This window comes from Apodemus sylvaticus, chromosome 4 (assembly GCF_947179515.1).
Source record: "Apodemus sylvaticus chromosome 4, mApoSyl1.1, whole genome shotgun sequence".
NCBI lineage: Eukaryota > Metazoa > Chordata > Mammalia > Rodentia > Muridae > Apodemus > Apodemus sylvaticus.
The window spans coordinates 112,413,273-112,432,823 of NC_067475.1; the positions used below are offsets into that span (position 1 = coordinate 112,413,273).

The window sequence follows — 19,551 nt, forward strand, 5'->3', positions numbered from 1 at the left end:
CTTTAAAAAACAGCACTCACAAAGGAGCCACAACTGAGGAAAATCCTTTTCCTTTCAAGTGATTTGGCCTTTGAACATTTAATTTTTAAAAAACTTTTTCTCTAATTTGCTAGTTTAGTCAGATGGTACAAAAGAAAATGATTTTTTTTCTAGATGTAATAAAGCCAAGATGAGGTTCTGAGGCCATGCTGAGGCTAACATGCTGAGCCCTAATAAATGTCTTCATTCATATATCCTCAGTATTGTATGGACATTAGACTGTGTAACAAGATGATAAATATGAGGAAACCAGTGATGGATTGTGTGTTTTTCTCTGGGCCTTTAGAAATGGCATTAAATCCTGACCGTTGTGCAGTTCTGTCATATGTGATTCAGTGCATAGGCATCCTGCAACTGTCTTTTAGTATAATGGTGGTTATCTTTTAGTATAATGGTGGTTACTGAAGCCTTAGTGACATGCTTCTGGTCCCCAGGAGGTTAGGGTCATCTACAGCATTGCAGATATCACATCTAAATTTGAAGGCACTGAGTCCGAATGAAAAGACACATGACCTGAGATGTTTAATTAATATAATCAAGCACATGTATATGTGGCTCTGAAGACTGAATGGTTGTGGAATGCTCTTTGGAAATGGATCCAGAAAATGCTTCTGCTGCAGTATTAGCCATGAAGGAGACACAGTCCTTGGAGGCAGTTCAAACAGGTCTGCGGGTCTATTTGTCTATCCTCTCTTATGTCTGTTCTCAGGCTGGGGGCCAGCCCTTTTTAATAGTATATCAAAAGACAAATAACTAGGGTTAGCTAGGTGGATCCGTGGGTAACAGGGCTTGACCACAAGCATGATAGACAGTTCTTATTCCCATAACCCGTAGTGAAATGAGAGAACCAAAGCCCTAAAACTGCTATCTCACTTCTGAATGAAAGAAAGAGAAGAGAGGAGAGGAGGGGAGGGGAGGGGAGGGGAGGGGAAGGGAGGGGAGGAAAGGAGAGGAGGAGAGGAGAGGAGAGGAGAGGAGGAGAGGAGAAGAGAAGAGGAAAAGGGGGAATGTGAATATGAATGTGGCCAAGTATGATGGAGGAGAAGGTTTATTGTAGATAAAAGGGAGAGCACCATAGGTATGAGAGTGAGCACAGCCAGAGACATTTGGAAGGATCCAGACTGAACATGTCGGAACTGGGACACGTGAGTGGGCATGGGGGAGGAGTCTCCAGGAGCATCAGCCAAGAGGGCAAGAGACCCACAAGGACAAAAAGGAGATGTAGCTGAAAGGGCTGGATTATATAGGGAAGAACATACTGGGGAATGGCAGTCCAGCCACGAGGGGGAGAGTTCAGGTAAGAGCGCAGGGCATAGCAGCAAGGAGGCCCTGTAACTGGTGGAGATTGAGCAACGCAGGGAGAACCTGGTGACCAGAATCTGCTTTGATATCTCAATAAGCACCACAGTTAGACCTTTGACACCTAACAACTTCCCCAAATACTCCATGGAACAAGCCTACCTATGAATACCACCAGTATCACACAGACTGATGATGATGATGATGATGATGATGATGACAATAATGATATTTATTTTTAAAAATGAAAGTATACTTTTGGGTTGTGTAGAGTAATTCACATATTCCTAGGTATTTTTCAAATGAAATTTGCACAATCTTTTTAATTAATTTTTGACAATACAGCCTGAATTCATTGTTTTAATAGCTGAGTGGAAAATATCATCCTGAGTGAGGTAACCCAATCACAAAAGAAAACACAGGGTATGCACTCACTGATAAGTGGATATTAGCACAGGCGTTTGGAATACCCAAGACATAATTCACATACCAGATGATGCCCAGGAAGAAGGAAGAACAAAGTATGGATACTCTGGTCCTTCTTAGAAGAGGGAACAAAATACCCACAGAAGGAGATACAGAGACAAAGTGTGGAGCAGAGTCTGAGGGAAGGACCATCCAGAGACTGCCCCACCTAGTGATCCATCCCATATACAGTTATAAAACCCAGACACTATTATCAATGCCAACAAGTACTTGCTGACTGGAGCCAGATATAGCTCTCACCTGGGAGGCTCTGCCAGTGCATGACAAATACAGAGGGGAACACTCTCAGCCAGCCATTGAACTGAGCACAGGGTCCCCAATGGGGGAGCTAGAGAAAGGACTCAAGGAGCTGACTGGGTTTGCAGCGCCATAGGAGGAACAACGATATGAACCACTCAGTACTCCCAGAGCTCCCAGGGACTAAGCCACCAACCAAAGAGTACACATGGAGGAACCCATGGCTCCAAATGCATATGTAGCAGAGGATGTCCTTGTTGGACATCAAAGAGAGGAGAGTGCCCTAGTCCTGGAAAGGATTGACAAAAACATTCTTCAGTGTTTGTTAGAATGTTCTGTTAATATTTTTAGGTCCATTTAATTTATGTTATTATTTAACTCCAGAGTTTATTTAATTTTTGTCTGGATGCCCTATCAATTGGTAAGAGTTGGGTATTGAAGTTCCCCATTATCACTCCATTAGGGTCAATGATATCGGATGTGCTTTTGGCTTGTGAGTAAATGTCTGCAATTGTAATATCCTCTTGATAGACTTTTTTCCTCTAATAAGCATGTGCCCTAATGCTTAACATGTTCAAATTTTATGTTGTTATTCTGGACAAAATCTAGATAGCATTTATATCACTGTATACTAAATACTATAAATCTACCGGTATTTAAATGCACCCAGGGATGTGTGCATGTTATATTCAGATAATATAACATTTTACACGAGGGGCTTGAGTATCCCTGAATATTGGTATTCCTGTGGGATTCTAGGACAATCTACCATAGATGCCAAGTGATGACAGCATATATGCTATACATAGTAACAGGTGGGAAAGTCATTGCTTTAAAACATTATTTAAAAATCTAGACTTTTTATTGTAAGTATAAATGAAACACATCATATATTGGTGAAATTTTTATAATTATATGCTTTATTTTAACTGTGAACATCTAACACCGTAAGTGACCTCATGTTTATTTTCAAATGATTAGTATATGGTATATTTATATGTTGCCTATTTGTTTTCCCATGATTATACTTTATAGTAGTAATCTTTCTAAGTTAATTATTGATTTGGGGGAGGGGAATTTTTACTTTATCTTTTCCTTTAAGATTTTGGTACAATGTTCAAAGTAAGCCATGAAAAGGCAAAAAAGAAATATGCTTAAGATACTTTGTACATATATACAGATAGTCATTAGTTTATCATGACCAAAAGCATCTTGAGATGAAAAGGAATACCTCTCACAGTTCTAAATCACAGTTCATTGTTAGGGAAGCCAGAACAGAACTCAAAGCAGGAAGGTGGATGCAAAACCCATGGGAGAAAACTGTTTGTTGGCTTGCTCTCTAACTTGTGATTAGCCTTTGTTTAAGGAGAGGCCACTGCCTAGTGGTAGATAGCATTGCCAGCAGCAGGCTGGGCTCTCTGTCTACCAGCATGCAGGGCAGTGCACACAGACATGCCCGCAGCCCCGTCTGAATGAGTGATTGTCACACATGAGGCCTTTTCCAGGTCTCTTCCACTAGTCAAGTGGGCAGTAAAAGCATACTTCCACATTCACAGAAAACAAGTGGGCTCTCTTGTTTTTATTTTACACATTATTCTTTGCTTCACTTCTTGTTATTAGCTTTAGTAACTTATTGCTCAGATTTTTCAGTGTCATCATATCAGTTACAATGAGCATTTACTTTGAAGATTTTAAGGACTACCACCACTTATGATGAGAGTTATTGTTAAGTAGATCTTAAGGATGCAGATACAGAAAATATAAAATCAATTTTCAGAATACTTTAAATCTAATCTTGCCCTTCTAGTTTTCCTTCTACTATTTATGATGTTTTTTAAAGTTTAAGCTGGATTAACTATCTAAGGATTAGGCTGGCATTCTTAATTTTATACAAAGATGAAGGAGTGAGTACGTGGTAGAGCTGACATAGATGAGGAGAAACTGATGGAAATAATGCTGTTCTCGCCCGAGCTGCCGAATGGTCATCTCACGGCCATCGAAGAACATAGGGATCTCGTCACCATCTGTCTGGAACGTATTGTCTTCAAAGTGTTCCACTTCAAATGGTCTGCACACAAGATCCAGTTCCCAAGAAAGTCCCTCATCTTAAGGAAATTTCATGCATTCACAAAGACGTGTTTAAAATGCTTATGAAACTGTTCTAAAGACTTGGTAGTCCTCTGCAAGCATTTCAACTTGAAATTCAATGTTTTCCACAAAGACAAAGATGTGATGTAGTTGTTCATGCGTCCTGCAGGATGCATTGGTGCTGCTCCTCCACTCATAAAGGGTGTTGTGCAGGAGTCCCTTGAGGCAAAATACAGCCTAAGAAAGAGTCCATTTCACACACTGTAGAGTAGTGTAGAGCAGGCCACATCCTGATCTTAACATTCTGTTTAAAATGTGTGTGTTTGTGCGCACACATACGTGTGTGCAACACTTGTGTTAAATGCATATTTCTTAAACAAAGTCTTATGTTTCTTTTATTCCATTGGCTGGCTTATATTTAAATATCAGCATCCTTACCTTAGCTCTGACTTTTTATATAGTTTTCAAAAGATTTACTGTGCTCATCTTATGCACAGAATGCAACATTTTTTGTTTTGCTTTTTATTGTTGTTGTTATTTTTTATTTTGTTTTGTTTTGTTGTGAACCTGAACTTATGGTCAGGGAAGTTGAATAACGCTGAGTAGCCATTATTTCATATATAAATAAAAGCATAGATTTTTATATGATGAGCTAAATAAAGTTTTTTCTATGCTGCAGTTAATTTACAGTAACATTATTAATAATAACTATATCATAATCATTCAAAAAAGACATGCATTGAATTTACTTATAAGGTGAGATCAACTTGATTCAAAACTTAAATGGCATTATATTAAAATAAAGTGTACATCTTTATACCACCATACCATTTATGCTGTCAAAAATGTTATAAAATATCAATTATTTTCCATGTGCAAAAAAAAAAATATAAGTCATGTGATAGGATTTTTAAACGAGTGAGTTGAGTAATTAATAAATTATATATGTATGTATATATTGATAGTACTAGTGAGAATATTTGTAGAACTACTGAAAGAAATAGAATTTTCAATAAAAAAAGAACTTACTGGCCAAGTAAGAAAGTAACTTGAGGCCGGGCGGTGGTGGCGCACGCCTGTAATCCCAGCACTTGGGAGGCAGAGGCAGAGGCAGACAGATTTCTGAGTTCGAGGCCAGTCTGGTCTCGGAACAAAAAAAAAAAAAAAAAAAGCAAAGAAAGTAACTTGAATAAACCAAAAGCCAAAACTAGCTTTTTAAATTAAAGTACAAATTTTTCATGGGAAAAATACAAAACCATCAGCATTCTTTTCTAATCCAAAAACACTGGATGAGAATTGTTAGTGTTGGTAGTTGCGTCTTTTCCTCTGTGGGCCGCCAGATTCAGGCATTTGGCAAATTTAGCTAAGCTCCAATTAGCAAAGAGAGGATATGCTAGAGTAATATTTTTACTATTAAGTTTTGTGATGCACATTTGAAACAAATGTATGTATAGCTCTGTGCTGTTTTAGTCTTTTAGAATGTTAACCTTAATAGACCAATTTATTCCCAAGGTAGTGTAAAGGTGTAGATGCATCAATGTATAGAATGCCTAAATGCTTAGTAACATAAATGTATAGAGGCATAAAGGCACAGTTGTATCTACACATGTTCATAAGTACATAGATGCATAAAAGTATAGATATGAAAACACATAGGTGCATAAAAGCACAGATGTATAAAGGCAGTTCTAATTTTGCTTCCAGTTATTTATTTATTTATTTATTTATTTATTTATTTATTTATTTATTTATTTATTTTGGGGTTGGGAGGTTAGGGGGGTTGAGACAGGGTTTCTCTGTGTAGCCCTGGCTGTCTTGGATCTCAGTCTGTAGACCAGGCTAGCCTCGAACTCAGAAATTCACCTGCCTCTGCCTCCCAAGTGCTGGGATTAAAGGTGTGCGCCACCGCCACCCAGCTTGCTTCCAGTTCTAATGAAAACTCTATACCATAGATTAAAGACTTCAGTAGTCTAAACTACCTTTTTCTTGTGCATAGCTTCAGGCCTCTGTTGGTCATTTATTCTTTCCAGGAAGGAAGCTTGATGCTGAGCAGACACCTTACTTACTGTCTTACTTTCCAGCAAATGTCAGCGTTCTAGCAACCAAAAGCCACCTTCTAAACTGTGAATCAGGATCATTTAATTTTTTCCATCTGAAATGACACTTGTTGTAAAGCTTTATTGAAAACAAAGTGTTGTGGACGTTAGTAAAAGTGTCATCATGGTCCTTAACTAGTTGCTATTTTGTTTGCATGTTCATTTTTCTTACACTTGCTTTGGTTTATTCCTTTAGGAATGGCAGAACTCTATCCAGAAGAATGCAGGCCTTGCATTTATTGAACTCATCAATGAAGGAAGGTAATTAATTTTACACTTTCTGGGCAACTAGACAGTCAGCATTTAATTCCACCAGGCAATTGTGCTCCCATACCATCTGTTCTAAAATTTGTTAGAAAAAAGCTTTGGATTCAATAATTTAACATGTAGGCTTGAATTTTAAATTAACAAAAGTTAGATTTAACAAAAGTTAAGTATTTAGTTTTGAGGACAAAGCATATATGAAATAATGATAGTAGATATAGTTTTGTGAGATTTGAGCCACATCTTCCTGAGCAGTGAGGTTGTGTTGGGCAGATCAAGTGAACCCAGTCTTCAGTCCCATCTGCCACCCCATCTGTTTTCAGGCTAAGCTCAGTGTTTACACTTGAGCCCTCATCAGTTCACCCGAAGTGACTTCATCTGATCCTGTTGTGTAATTGGTACCTGACTGGAAGTACAAGGGATGTTCAATACAGAAGGTCTAACAGCCTTAGCTAGGAGTGGCTTGTTACCATTGTTAATGATGCTATGAGAGAAATTTTATTTGAAACCATTATTGTATTTATCACTCTTTTGAGTGGTGTTTACTATGATTTTTGCAGTGCTTTATGGGTGATATACACATAAAGGTTGCTAGATGTGTCACCCTTTGATAAGTGCTGTTTCTATCAACCTGAGACAGGTAACCACTACAAGTTGAATTTTCTATATTATATAGTGCATTCTGTGGAAAATGATTATTACATATTTGGTTTGATGCTTGATATTATGGAATAAACTTTACGTAATACAGCAGTAATGGCTACAGTTTTTAAACTTCCTTTTTTCATTAAGAAACAATGATCTATCAGAAATAGTTTATATGTAGCAACAAAATTCAGTTTTTAGCATCACTATGCATTCTTCCATCATTGCTCTGTGTCCTGAGAAACTGCCTTTGTTTATACAGTATCTCATTGCACATTCTTTTCTTTGATGTCAGTGAACAATGTTTTCACCCCAAGATAGTTCCAAAATTTAAAATAAGTTATATCATTACTGAAGGGTAAAGAGTGAAGGAAATTATAAGAACTGGTAATACGGGAAGAAAGTTGGACCAGAGGTTAAGAGCACAGGCTCATTATCCAGAGAACCCAGATTAAACTCCCCTTCGCCCACCTGATGGCCCACAAGCATCTGTAGCTCCAGGTACTGGGATCATGCCCTCTTCTCGACTCTGCCAGACCCTCTTCCAGACTCTGCCAGGCATCAGAAACGAAAAGATGATTTTCTGTCAATAACATTGTAAGAGATAAGAGAGCTGAAATTCTTATGCTTTTAATTAGATTATATTTATTGGCAGAAAAATACTGATGCTAGAAAAATTTGCTACTATCAAAAAAAAAATCAAACAAGATCTTAAAACATCAAGAACTTGTAGACTATTGTTATGATGTAGAACAAAAACCCAGAGGCAAGGTATACTGCTGTGGTCTTTCCAGTCATCCCACAGCTTTGGATCTACTGCCACCAGATTCCAGCAGCCCAGGGTCCTGTCAGGAGAGAACTTGTGGTACTCCGGGTGCTGGGACGTCATCACTGAGGCTTAGTTAGGGTAGCATGCACTGTGATGTAAGATTCAAGGGCTCATCAACAAACCAGACTGCCCTGTGAGGCTTTAGTCATGTTTTTGAGGCTGATGTCACTGTAAAGTATCATTTGAAAATCAGAGCAACAAGACTGTGATGAAAGAGGGAAGAGAAAACAAACAAACAACAAGAACAAGTACAGCCAGTCTTCTGGCTCTGATAATAGCAGTGCAGCTCATGCAGGGCGAGCAGTGCAGGAGCAGTGTGGGTTGGATGAGAGGTGGTTTTTGCTTTGGGTTACAATAGATCTGTGTGATCCCAATTACAAATTCAGTAGGTATCAAAGTACTTGGATCTTGGCACCTTTGGAAGGCAAGCTGAAAGGATTTTAGGTGAGTGGAAACTCAAAGGCAAGCTCACAGTTTGTGAGGCCCTCTCTTCACCCACATCTCCATGTTTGCCTCTCTCTATCTTCTGGAGTTAGCTCAGATCCAACCCTGTCACAGACATTCCTGTGAACAACCCTACTGCATGGCATAATCTCAGGTCATCTTTGTTACCAGGTTACAGCTTTCTACCCTAGATTTTATTTGCTGTCTTATAGACCACCACATCTCTGGAACCTGGAATAATCCCCTAGTGCGTATTAGAAATTGTAAGTACTTAAGAAGAGGAGTGAGCAGATTATTAAAATGGCCAGTGTTGCAAAGACAGAGAAATGACTAAGGAAAGCACAGAGTGGAGTGGTCTGGGTGTGCCTGTACTAGCAGCTGTTTTATACTTGTAGTGTTGTCCCCTACAGTCCGAGGTAGGTGGGAAGAAGGCTGGAATACACTCGCTTGTCTCTTCACTGAGCCTGTAAAGTGGACACTTCTGAGCTACCCAGTCTGTCCCTTCCCCTTGGGCCAACTCACCATGGCTTAGTGCTAGGACTTGCTCACTGGCAGTGTGGGTTCTTGTTTGTTTTGTTTATTTATGAGTGTTTTCACAGTGCCTAGTCAGGTGTGGTACACACGTGTTATTTATGCCAAGTTCAAATATCAGATCTTCCACTGGAAAATGCTTTTACTCTAAGTGTTTAACATAACCATATATACCCAGACATTATTTTAGAGAATGATCCAAAATGTGGTAGTATCTATTTCTCTGAAGATTGAGACTGATGCAGGTGATGCTTCTAAGAGCAGCTGGTATAGACACTTAGGATGAGAGGCTCCATTTGTGTTGCTATGTATTACACACACTCAGAATTCTCTGCTTCCTATCTGTAGTTTGAGTCATTCTTCAAATTAGACATTTTTTTTTTTGCAAATTCAAAATGTTAATACTGGTTTCCAGAGGCCAGTATATAGATCACCATTGATTTCTTAGAGTAAAATCTCATCTACCTGTTTGTCTTCTACTGTGACCACCTACTGTGTGTTACATAAACTCAGCACTTTACATCTGTGTCCACACATTTGTGTGGACACAGAACATTGTTTCTAGATCTCACTTAGCTTGTTTCTTGGTCTGTTCATTTATTTTTTCCTCATAGGAATGAAAATCAAAACCTCCAAGTGGAAATTGTTATAAATGTTTATGCTCCTTAACAGCTACACCCATGAACACAGTCCACCAGTCAGAGCCAGAGAAAATATGTGTGAGTCATCTACAATTAACAGGAAAAATGCGCTAATGAACGTGTAACCAAACTAAAGCACACCCAGGACAGCCTGGAATTATACACTAGATCGTTTGAAGGAATCTGTCAAAGAGGCTTTATTATAACAAAGCAAGGTTAATGGGGTGTAAAATTGCCTATAATATCTTGGCAATAATAATTGGAACTTAAGTTAGTAAAATATGAATTGAAGAGGAGACATATAAAAGACATTTTTTTAAAATGTAGGATGTGTATAATCCTTTTAAATGAATTAATCTTTTTTCTAAATAAACTCATCCTTCTGAAAGAAATATAAAATATAATTAATGAATTCACTATGAAAATGCAGGATGTTTATGGTTAGTGATAATATAACCTAGACTCACAAGGATCTAGTTTTTATTTCATTTCATTATAAAGGATAAAAGATAAACTTTTAATTTTTTAGGATTTTTAAGAGGAGGAACTTGATCCATTAATAATCACAAGGCCATTGTTTGAATGTCAGTTAACATTTAAACTGTTAAGGGTTTGTTTGAGTTTGTTTCTCCAACAGACATGTAGGCAGGCACACACACACACACACACACACACACACACACACACACACAATTTCCAAAGCTGAGCTCTGAAACCATGTCCCTGGAGCAGATGTTTTAGTTTAGTATGAACCGTAAATCTTTAAAAACTTGAAAACAGAAGTTGTTTCTTTGCGTTGTTTCATCTGTAGCCCCAATAAGACCTTTTTCTTACAATTCTTTTGCTTATTTTGTGCAATAAATTGTTAAGTGATGATTTTTGTAAATAAATGAGTAAAAACTGTCTTGTGCTTTCTAAAATTACTGTGTATTTATAACAATATTTTTTAATTGTACATATTAGACACTGATGACAAAATATGTTTATTCAAAGCTGAAATAAGTCCCATTTAATAAAGTTTCACATACTAGGGGAATAACATTTCACATTAACTTGTTTTAGTCAGCATTAAGTTGTTATAACATAACACTGGGAGCTACTAGTTTATAAACAAAACCTTCTTGTTCCATGGTTCTCAGCTGGGAAGTCCAAGATCCAGGTTGTAGCAGCTGGCAAGGGTCTTTTTACCACATGCTTCCAGGGGCAATCGTAATGACAGGATGAGCGAGAGCGAGACGTATGTGGACTTGTTTCTGTAACAAACTTCCTCTTGTGGTAACATCAATCCATTCAGGAGGCCACAGCCTGATGACCTGTGAACCTCCTAAAGGTCCTACTTTTCACAAGGTTGATTGGGGTTAAGATTCAAGTGCATACATTTACATATTCATACTAATCTTCAATGATGTTTGAATTGCATATTAACCATATTTTAAAAATTTCTCCAGATACTCATGTAGTTAGATACTTTTAACTTTTGAGAGAAATGTTTAAAGTGTAAGTCTTAACTAGCCTTAGTCTAGGCCTACGTTCTGAGCCTTCTTCTAGAAACCAAGGAAATAGAATAAACCAGTTCTCGGTGGAGAAGATCATATGTTGGTATATAGAGAGCACAAAGATGAAGTCCTCAATTGTATATACTGTTTTAAAAGCCAGCACTACTATTTTCTAACAGTCTCCAAACCCATCTGGGAAAAGACTAGGAAAAGGGTTTTACCGTTTTTAACCATTAATACAACATAATACACATACAAGTAACCCTGAAGGTCTCAAAGGCACCTACACAACAGTGGAAAACACACTCTCAACAGGCTTACAAAGCACAGCTTACTTGTTTAGTTACAGCATGGAGAGAAATGCTTTTGCACATAGTTTTCTAAAATAATAATAATAATAATAATAATAATAATAATAATAATAATAATTGAGAAATTTAGGTTTAACCTGAAGAATATTTAAACCACTCAAAGATAGCATAGGCAGGATATTGCTAAGTACAAGATAATCACGTAAAAGCTGCACTGGTGTCCGGAGTTGTGACTACGGAGCACTTCTTTCACAAGAAGGACTCAGACCCGTACAGGCACAAGTTAAGATTGTGGTAAGAGAGGTGGGTGGCTCTGGTGCTTACTGTGAGGACAGCCAGCACTCCACCTTCCTCACTATAAGCAGCAAACTGACACAAGATCAAGATTGTAGTTGATCTCTGTGCAATTTATATTAGTTAACCATGAATGTTTTCATGACTTGAGTGCTGGCCATTAATTTATTTACTGCTTGGTGCCAGGGCCAATAGGAGTTTATAGCATTTATGTGTATATCTTTAAGCATGTGAAACTTTTACAATTTTTCTTTCCTTAAGAGCATTATTTATTTTAAAGAAAAGGCAGCAAATAAATAAATTATGCCACTATCTAGACTTCTGTATTTGTAGCATAATGGAAGAAAAGCAATGAAATTCACTTAAAAGGAAAAAGTGGATGTTAACAAAAGTCTTAAGTAATTAAGGAATAAAAATACCAATTTTATACTCCAGACCATCCAGAAATATGTGTTTCTCGGCTCATTTTATGAGATTCCTATCCTTTACAATAGCATCAAAGACATTTCAAGAAAGGAAGCTTCCTATTAGTAGCCAATTTAAACTTGTGCATGATCTATACATAGACTTATATATCATATGCAACAACATATGAAAGGAATTTTACAAGAAAACCTTTAGTCAAAAATATAGCTGGTGTGATATTCACACCTGTTACTTCTGTGATGCTGCTCCACATGCAGAGACTGAAAGGCCACACCTGTGTGTGAGCATGCTGCAGATGCAGCAAGGTTTGCTGCATGGTGCTCACCTCTTGACCAGACTCAGCACGACCTGGATGTACTGATGGCTGCAGAAGCACACTCAGCACTTTGCTTAGTTGGGACAGAATGAATGCTCCTCCTGGGACCCACAGCAAGACAAGGGTGTTTATGTCACTTGGTGCATATATCACGTAAAATCAGGCAACCCCAAGGAGGCAAAACCAGGTACTAGAACTACTAAATGAATCAAGAAAAAGATGGGATACAAGTTCAGTATACAAATACAATAGGAATGTTATGATAACATACTTACCAAAGAGTCAAATCAAAGCCAAAATACTTAGTAATATTCTCTGAACATATGCAGAAGAGTTGTACAATAAAAACTAAAGGCTTTTATAAAATCCTAATAATAGGGGGCTGGAGAGATGATGGGTCAGTGGTTAAGAGAACTGACTGCTGTCCCAGAGGTCCTGAGTTCAAATCCCAGCAACCACATAGTGGCTCACAACCATCTGTAATGGGATCTAGTGTCGTCTTCTGGCATGACTGAGAGAATGACAGTATACTCACATGCATAAAATAAGTAAATAAAATTTTTAAAATAATTTTGAAAAACATAAAAATCAATAAATACACAACTCTTCTCTGCCCATGCATCTTTCTTTTTTTTTATTCGATATAATTTATTTACATTTCAAATGATTTCCCCTTTTCTAGCCCCCCACTCCCCGAAAGTCCCGTGAGCCCCCTTGATGATTCATGCCTAAAGTCCTTGAAGGATTTTTTTAGTTGGTGATGATGATGTTACTTTATATTTGATTTTGTAGAGGTTAACAAACATTTAAAATGCTATGAAATTATAAGGGACTATGATAGAATATAACTAGGTTGGAAAACTTATTTACCCTACTTGATTTTAAGACTTTTTGCAGCCCGAGCCTTAACCATAAATGTATTTTAAAAATTTTAAGTTATTGTTCCCTATAGTTGTTGTTCCCTGACTGAATTGAGGAGTTCTCAATGGGAAGTTTGTAGATGGCAGTGTTGTATTGCAACATAAAGGCTAAATGCCAAGTTGGTGCAGTATTAACATAAAGATAGAAAGACTGGTGAAAGAAAGGGAAGCATTTGTATCTCACAAGTCAGTAGGGAAGCCAGGCCCGGGATCTTCAGGGTATACCAGCACCTTCCTGTGCAGGCCCCTTGCCACGTCGTACTTTGGATTTGGCAAGCTGATGGGAGATTTTTCAGTGCTTCATACTTGAAGCATAAAGAGCCGAACCTGAGAATTCCTTGGACTTGTAAATTTTTTCTCCAGTACCTTTGCAAGTCCAAGGCTTTAGTTCTCTGTACCAGTTACACAAATTGAACCTATAAGAACTGCAGTGTTCCCTCAGTTGGCCAATCTCAGACTGGCCAAGTCAGAGAGAAAGATCCCAACTGTTTAACCTGCGTGGTTTGTGCTTCTCGGACATTTTGCAGTATGCTAACATTCAGTCTGCTGAGGCATTTGTATGATATGGGTTATAGCATCTTCTCAGCAGAAGTGACAGGTAGAGCCAGGTGATGGTGGCACACGCGTGTAATCCCAGCATTCTGGGAGGTAGAGGCAGGAAGATTTCTGAGTTCGAGGCCAGCCTGGTCTACAGAGTGAGTTCCATGACAGCCAGGGCTATACAGAGAAACCCTGTATCAAAAAAAAAAAAAAAAAAAGAAGGAGGAGGAGGAGGAGGAGGAGGAGGGGGAGGGGGAGGAGGAAGAGAAGAAGAAGAAGAAGAAGAAGAAGAAGAAGAAGAAGAAGAAGAAGAAGAAGAAGAAGAAGAAGAAGAAGAAGAAGAAGAAGAAGAAGAAGAGAAGAAGAGGCAGGTAGAAATAAGGCTTATAGGGACAGTGTGGAGGTAGCATTGTTAATACCAACACTCCATTCTGCCTCGACCTGTACTGAGCTGTTCACAGTCATTTCACATTCATTTAATTCTCACACATGGAATTTTCTAGATTTTACAGATGGCTACATAAACTAAAAGGGCAACTAATTTGATGAAAAAAAATGTCAGGATACACCATAAAAAGGGAAGATAGGGTGATGATATTTGTGCATGTGTATATCTATGTATATATGTGTATATATAAGTATATATATGTATATATACATACGTGTGTATACAGATAGTGACTGAACAAAAAGAAAATGGCTATAAGGTATCACATATTTTATAAAATTTGGATGTATACATATTAATGAACATGAGATAGTTCATTAAAGATGATTTTAAGTTATCTAGAAAAACAATACCATGTACACATCCTTTAGTTTTGTCTCTTGTTCATGCTACCATCATGATAATATCAAAAGAAGGGAAGAACAAGAATTTCAGACTTATAGATGAAAATAGAACTCCTTTAGCTGCAGGATGTTGGACTTTGTGTATTATATATATATATGTAGCCAAACTCATGAGTTGAAACTAGATCGACTATTAAAAGGTAATAAAATGTCATTTGGATGGACAAAAAGTTAGGCATCACTGAAATCAGTGTATAAAGGTCAACAACCATGTGACACAATGTTCAAAATCTTTTTTATTTGAGAAATTTAGTTTTGAAAATTAATGAAACAGTTCAATGCTGTATACCTGCCAGTGTGATAGAGTTAACACTCCAGATGCTATGCATGCCGAATGCCCATCGTTCCAGAAAACTGCTTGTGCAGCATCTTAGCAGAGCAAATATAGACTTACTTTATGACCCAGTTATTCTAAGCCTGGATATAAGTCCAAAAAATAAAAAAAAAAAAAGAAATCCATGTTAAAATGTGTAGGTGAATGTTCTCAGCCAGCTTACTCATTTTAGCCAGTATTGCAAATAATCAGATATTAATGAAAAGGTGAGTAGATAACCAAATAATAGTGTAGCATCATAATGCAGTGTACCATTAGCAAGTGAAAATATTTCCCAATTATGCAACCACCAACAAAAAGACAAAATTACAGAAATAGAAATGCATGCATGAAAAAGTTTATTAGCAAACTGTGTTAAAGTAGTTTTTTCAGTATATACATGCTGTATCTCCATGAGGGTTAGTGGAAGACAGCTTAGCTGGCAAAGTACTGACTGTGCGAGCCTACCAGCTTGATGTGCCCAGGAGACAATGTAGAAGGAGACAAGCAGCTCCCCAGTTATCCTCTCACATCCAGATCCCTCTGCCTACAGCTCCAGCATGTATGCATGTGCACGCACGCGCGCGCGTGCGCACACACACACACACACACACACACACACACTAAAACACAAAACAGTAGACCAATTTAGCCTACACTTTATTTCATATAATGTAATGTGCAAACAACGAAAGCTGTCCTTATTGGTCTTCCTTCTTGACACTGAACCAGGCACATATGATTCCCCAGTGTCCTGTTTATATTCTATTTACCACTACAGAGCATACTCATAGTCACTTAGCATGAGAAAGGGAAGGCCTATCTCTGCATCTTTAACCTTTCTTCACTCCGGAAGGTGTTAAAAGCTAACCTAGTGTGATGATCTCTTAAAAAGTCAAACACAACACTTATTTCTTAAGTAAATGGAGCTATTGTGCTCCTCTATTAAGATAACAAATGAGGCAGGGATCAAATAAGAATTTATGGAAGGTAGTCTGATATGTAGTCAATTCTCCATGTTCTGACAAGTAGTAAGAATTCAGGAATTTTCACTTGGCTTTATCATTAGTATTTATATATGTGATATTCAATGAGATTTGAAAGACTGGAGGACCTGGAGAGAAATGAGTTCCTCACGCAGCTCAACTAAGAGTACATATCTTCTGTGTTACCAATATCTGTTACGCTACTTAGTCATCAGTCAAGAGGCAAAGCAGTGGCACTGCCTCTTCATCTTTGCAAGAGAAAAATATTTTAGGTAGAGTTAAATCATCACATGAAGAGGATTTCTCTAGTTCTTAGAACTTGTAATGGTAGGTTGAGCAATAAGAAATTAAATTCACTGAGATTCACTCACAGTATTTACAACACACAGTGGCAACCATCTTCCTTCTGGAACAAGCCATGTGATCACAGGCGTGTTTTTCTGGTGTCCTTGTATTATGTTGTGGCCAGGTGTACTACTACAACTATGGGCTTTTGTATTTTCTTCAACTTTGCTTTTTATGATATTGATTCGTGTTTCTCCATCCTTATTGATATTAAAAGTCACGTGGATAGAATGATAACCAAGCTTCTTCCTTAGCCCTGCCCTGTCTCTCATCTTGAGCATATTGTTACAATTCATAGCCACTGTAACATTTCACCTCAGACTTCTTTGTACCTAACATTGGTTCCTTCTTCTAGATGGTAGCCTTCTGATCCATTGGCTCAGAATCATAAAAGTTAACCCAATATCTTTTAATTTGGCTAAGAATTAAAGCAGAACCAGGGTCATTATAATGAATATTTTTTAAACTATTGTCTAGACAGGACATAGAATCTTGAATAGATTCCAACTTTTTAAAAAAAAAAAAAAAAAAGCTAAGATTTACAGAATGCTAAAGTTTACATGCCCTGCTTTTAGCAGATTTTTTTTTTGCTAAAGCATTTGTTGTGTAAATAGGATTTTGATAGATGGTGTTATTTTAATGTACCTAAAGTACATTTGGTAGGATGTGCCTTGAAAACAGCTGTTCTAAACCAATATCCCAAGGTGATAGCTAACATGTCCTAAAAGAGCACTGAGTTATTCTGCTGTTCTCAGAAGAGTTTTCTAAGTCGGTATTAAGAATAACTTAGTTATATTAAGTCCTTCAAAACACACTAACACACACATATAAAATATTAAAGAAATGGGGCTCAGTGGTTAAAAGTATTGGCAACTCCTGCAGAAGACACAGGTTTGATTCCCAGCACCCATATAGTAGCTCACAACCATATATAACTCCAGTTCCAGGAAATCTGTCTTTTTTGGCCTCAAAGGACACATAAAATATTCAGACAGACCACTCAGACACATACATAGAAAATAAAAATCCTGAAAATAAGTGTAATAAAATAAGGAACCTGGCAGCAATCTGTATGAGCTTAATAGCTTGCTTAGATTTAACACTGAAACACAAGAAAAGACACACTGAGCAAGTCACCAGAAATTTGACTTTGCATTTGCTGAAGGCCATCCGTTACTAGGAAAGTTAAGAGGATAATGAGGTTAGAAGAAACGCTTTTAACTAATATGTAGTGCTATGCAATGGAGGCTTAATAATAGTAGATGTGAAGAATCTGTAACTCAAGGGTAAAATGTCTAATGGTTTCAACTTAACAATGGGTAAAGGATTTAATACAGGGTTTTTTTTCCCCCAAAGAAGATAATCGAAATGATTGATGAGAAAATCAAAAGATGGTCAGCATCATAAATCATTGTACAAATGAGCTGAGGTTCCGCTACATAGCCACTGCAATAGTGTGAGTGATCGCACAAATACCAGTAAGGGCTCAGAAAGCCAAAAGGATTGCTCACTGTGCAGGAAATGAACCAACTCCTCAGACGTAGACTTATTGTAAACCAGCATTTTCACCTTTAAGTATATCCTTAAGAGAATAGAAGGCAAATAAATCTTCACAATGGATCGAAGTGGGAGCAACCCAAATGTCTGCCCTATTGAATATATAAGGAGAGTGTGCCCTGTGTTAAGTGCTGACATACACTATATGTAGATGGACCTAGAAATACACTGTCTGAAAGGAGACAGAAAGTAAGGGGTACATTTATGTGGTTCCATTTAAATACAGTGTTGATTAGGAAACTTCAAAGAGAAAAGTATATGTTAGTACTTATAGAGAAACAGAACCAGCAGTAACTGCTAATGGGTGTGAGTATGTTTGCACTCCTTATTTTAGATGGCATTCAAGGTTAATGGTAGTCATCTCTATCAAATCTTTAGTCAAAACAAATTGACTGTTAAAACAGATTAATTTTATCATCAAGAAAACTTGATTCTAATTTGTTTGTTTATTATTCTTCAGTGCTTTTTTATAATCCAGTCTTCATCCCCCTCTCAATCTGTCCCCCTAACAACTCCCCATCCCATACCTCCTCTCCCAACCCCTCTGCTGCCCCCCAAGAGGATGTGCCCACCCCCACATCACCAGACCTCCCCACTCCCTAGGGTGTCAAGTCTCTCAAGGGTTAGGCGCATGGTCTCTCACTGAGGCCAGATCAGGCAGTCCTCTGCTGTCTATGTGTTGGGGGCCTCACATGTACTGTATGCTGCCTTGTTGGTGGCTCAGTGTCTGAGAGATCTCGGGAGTCCAGATTAGTTGAGACTGCTGGACTTCTCATGGGGCCACCCTCCTCCTCAGCTTCTTCCAGCATTTCCTCAGTTTAACCACAGAGGTCTCCAACTTCTCTCCATTGGTTGGTTGCTAGTATCTACATCTGACTCAGCTGCTTTTTGGGTCTCTCGGAGGGCAGCCATGTTAGGCTCCTGACTGCAAGCACACCATAGCATCAGTAACAGTATCAGGCCTTGAGGCTTCCTCTTGAGCTGGATCGTAGTTTGGACCTGTCACTGGACTTCCTTTCTCTTAGGCTCTTCTCCATTTTTGTCTCTGCAGTTCTATCAGACAGGAACAATTCTGGGGCAGAGCCATTGACTGTGGGATGGCAGCCACATCCATCCACTTGATGTCCTGCCCCTTCACTGGAAGTGGACTCTCACTGGAAGTGGACTCTCCCCTTCCCACTGTAGAGCACTTCATCCAAGGTTCCTCCCTTTGAGTCCTGAGAGTCTCTCACCTCCCAGTTCTCTGGCACATTCTAGAGGGTCCCCCATCTCCTGCCTTCCAAGGTCACCTGTTTCCATTCTTCTGCTGGCCCTCATTTCTGTCTACCCCCCACTACCTGATCACACTCTCTCCCCTTCCGCTCCTCCACCAGGTCAGGCCCTTCTTCTCATCCCTCCCCATGGTTGCTTTCTTTTTCTTCCCAAGTGGGATTGTGGTATCTTCACTTAGGCCTTTGGCTTGTTAACCTTCTTGGTTCTGTGTCTTGTGTCCTGGGTATTCTGTACTTTTTTGGCTAATAAGTAATAATGAGTACATATCATGTATGTCCTTTTAGGTATGAGTTGCCTCACTCTGGATGATATGTTAAAGTTCCA

At 38.3% G+C, this 19,551-nt stretch overlaps 1 protein-coding gene across 1 annotated transcript in view; it reads left to right on the forward strand.

The window, feature by feature from the left end:
- The window catches only part of Nbea (neurobeachin), a 583,161-nt gene that overhangs the window by 310,263 nt on the left and 253,347 nt on the right, over positions 1 to 19,551 (forward strand). Inside the window, 1 exon segment of the mRNA XM_052180490.1 lies at positions 6,442 to 6,506. Coding sequence (XP_052036450.1) covers positions 6,442 to 6,506 — 65 coding nt within the window.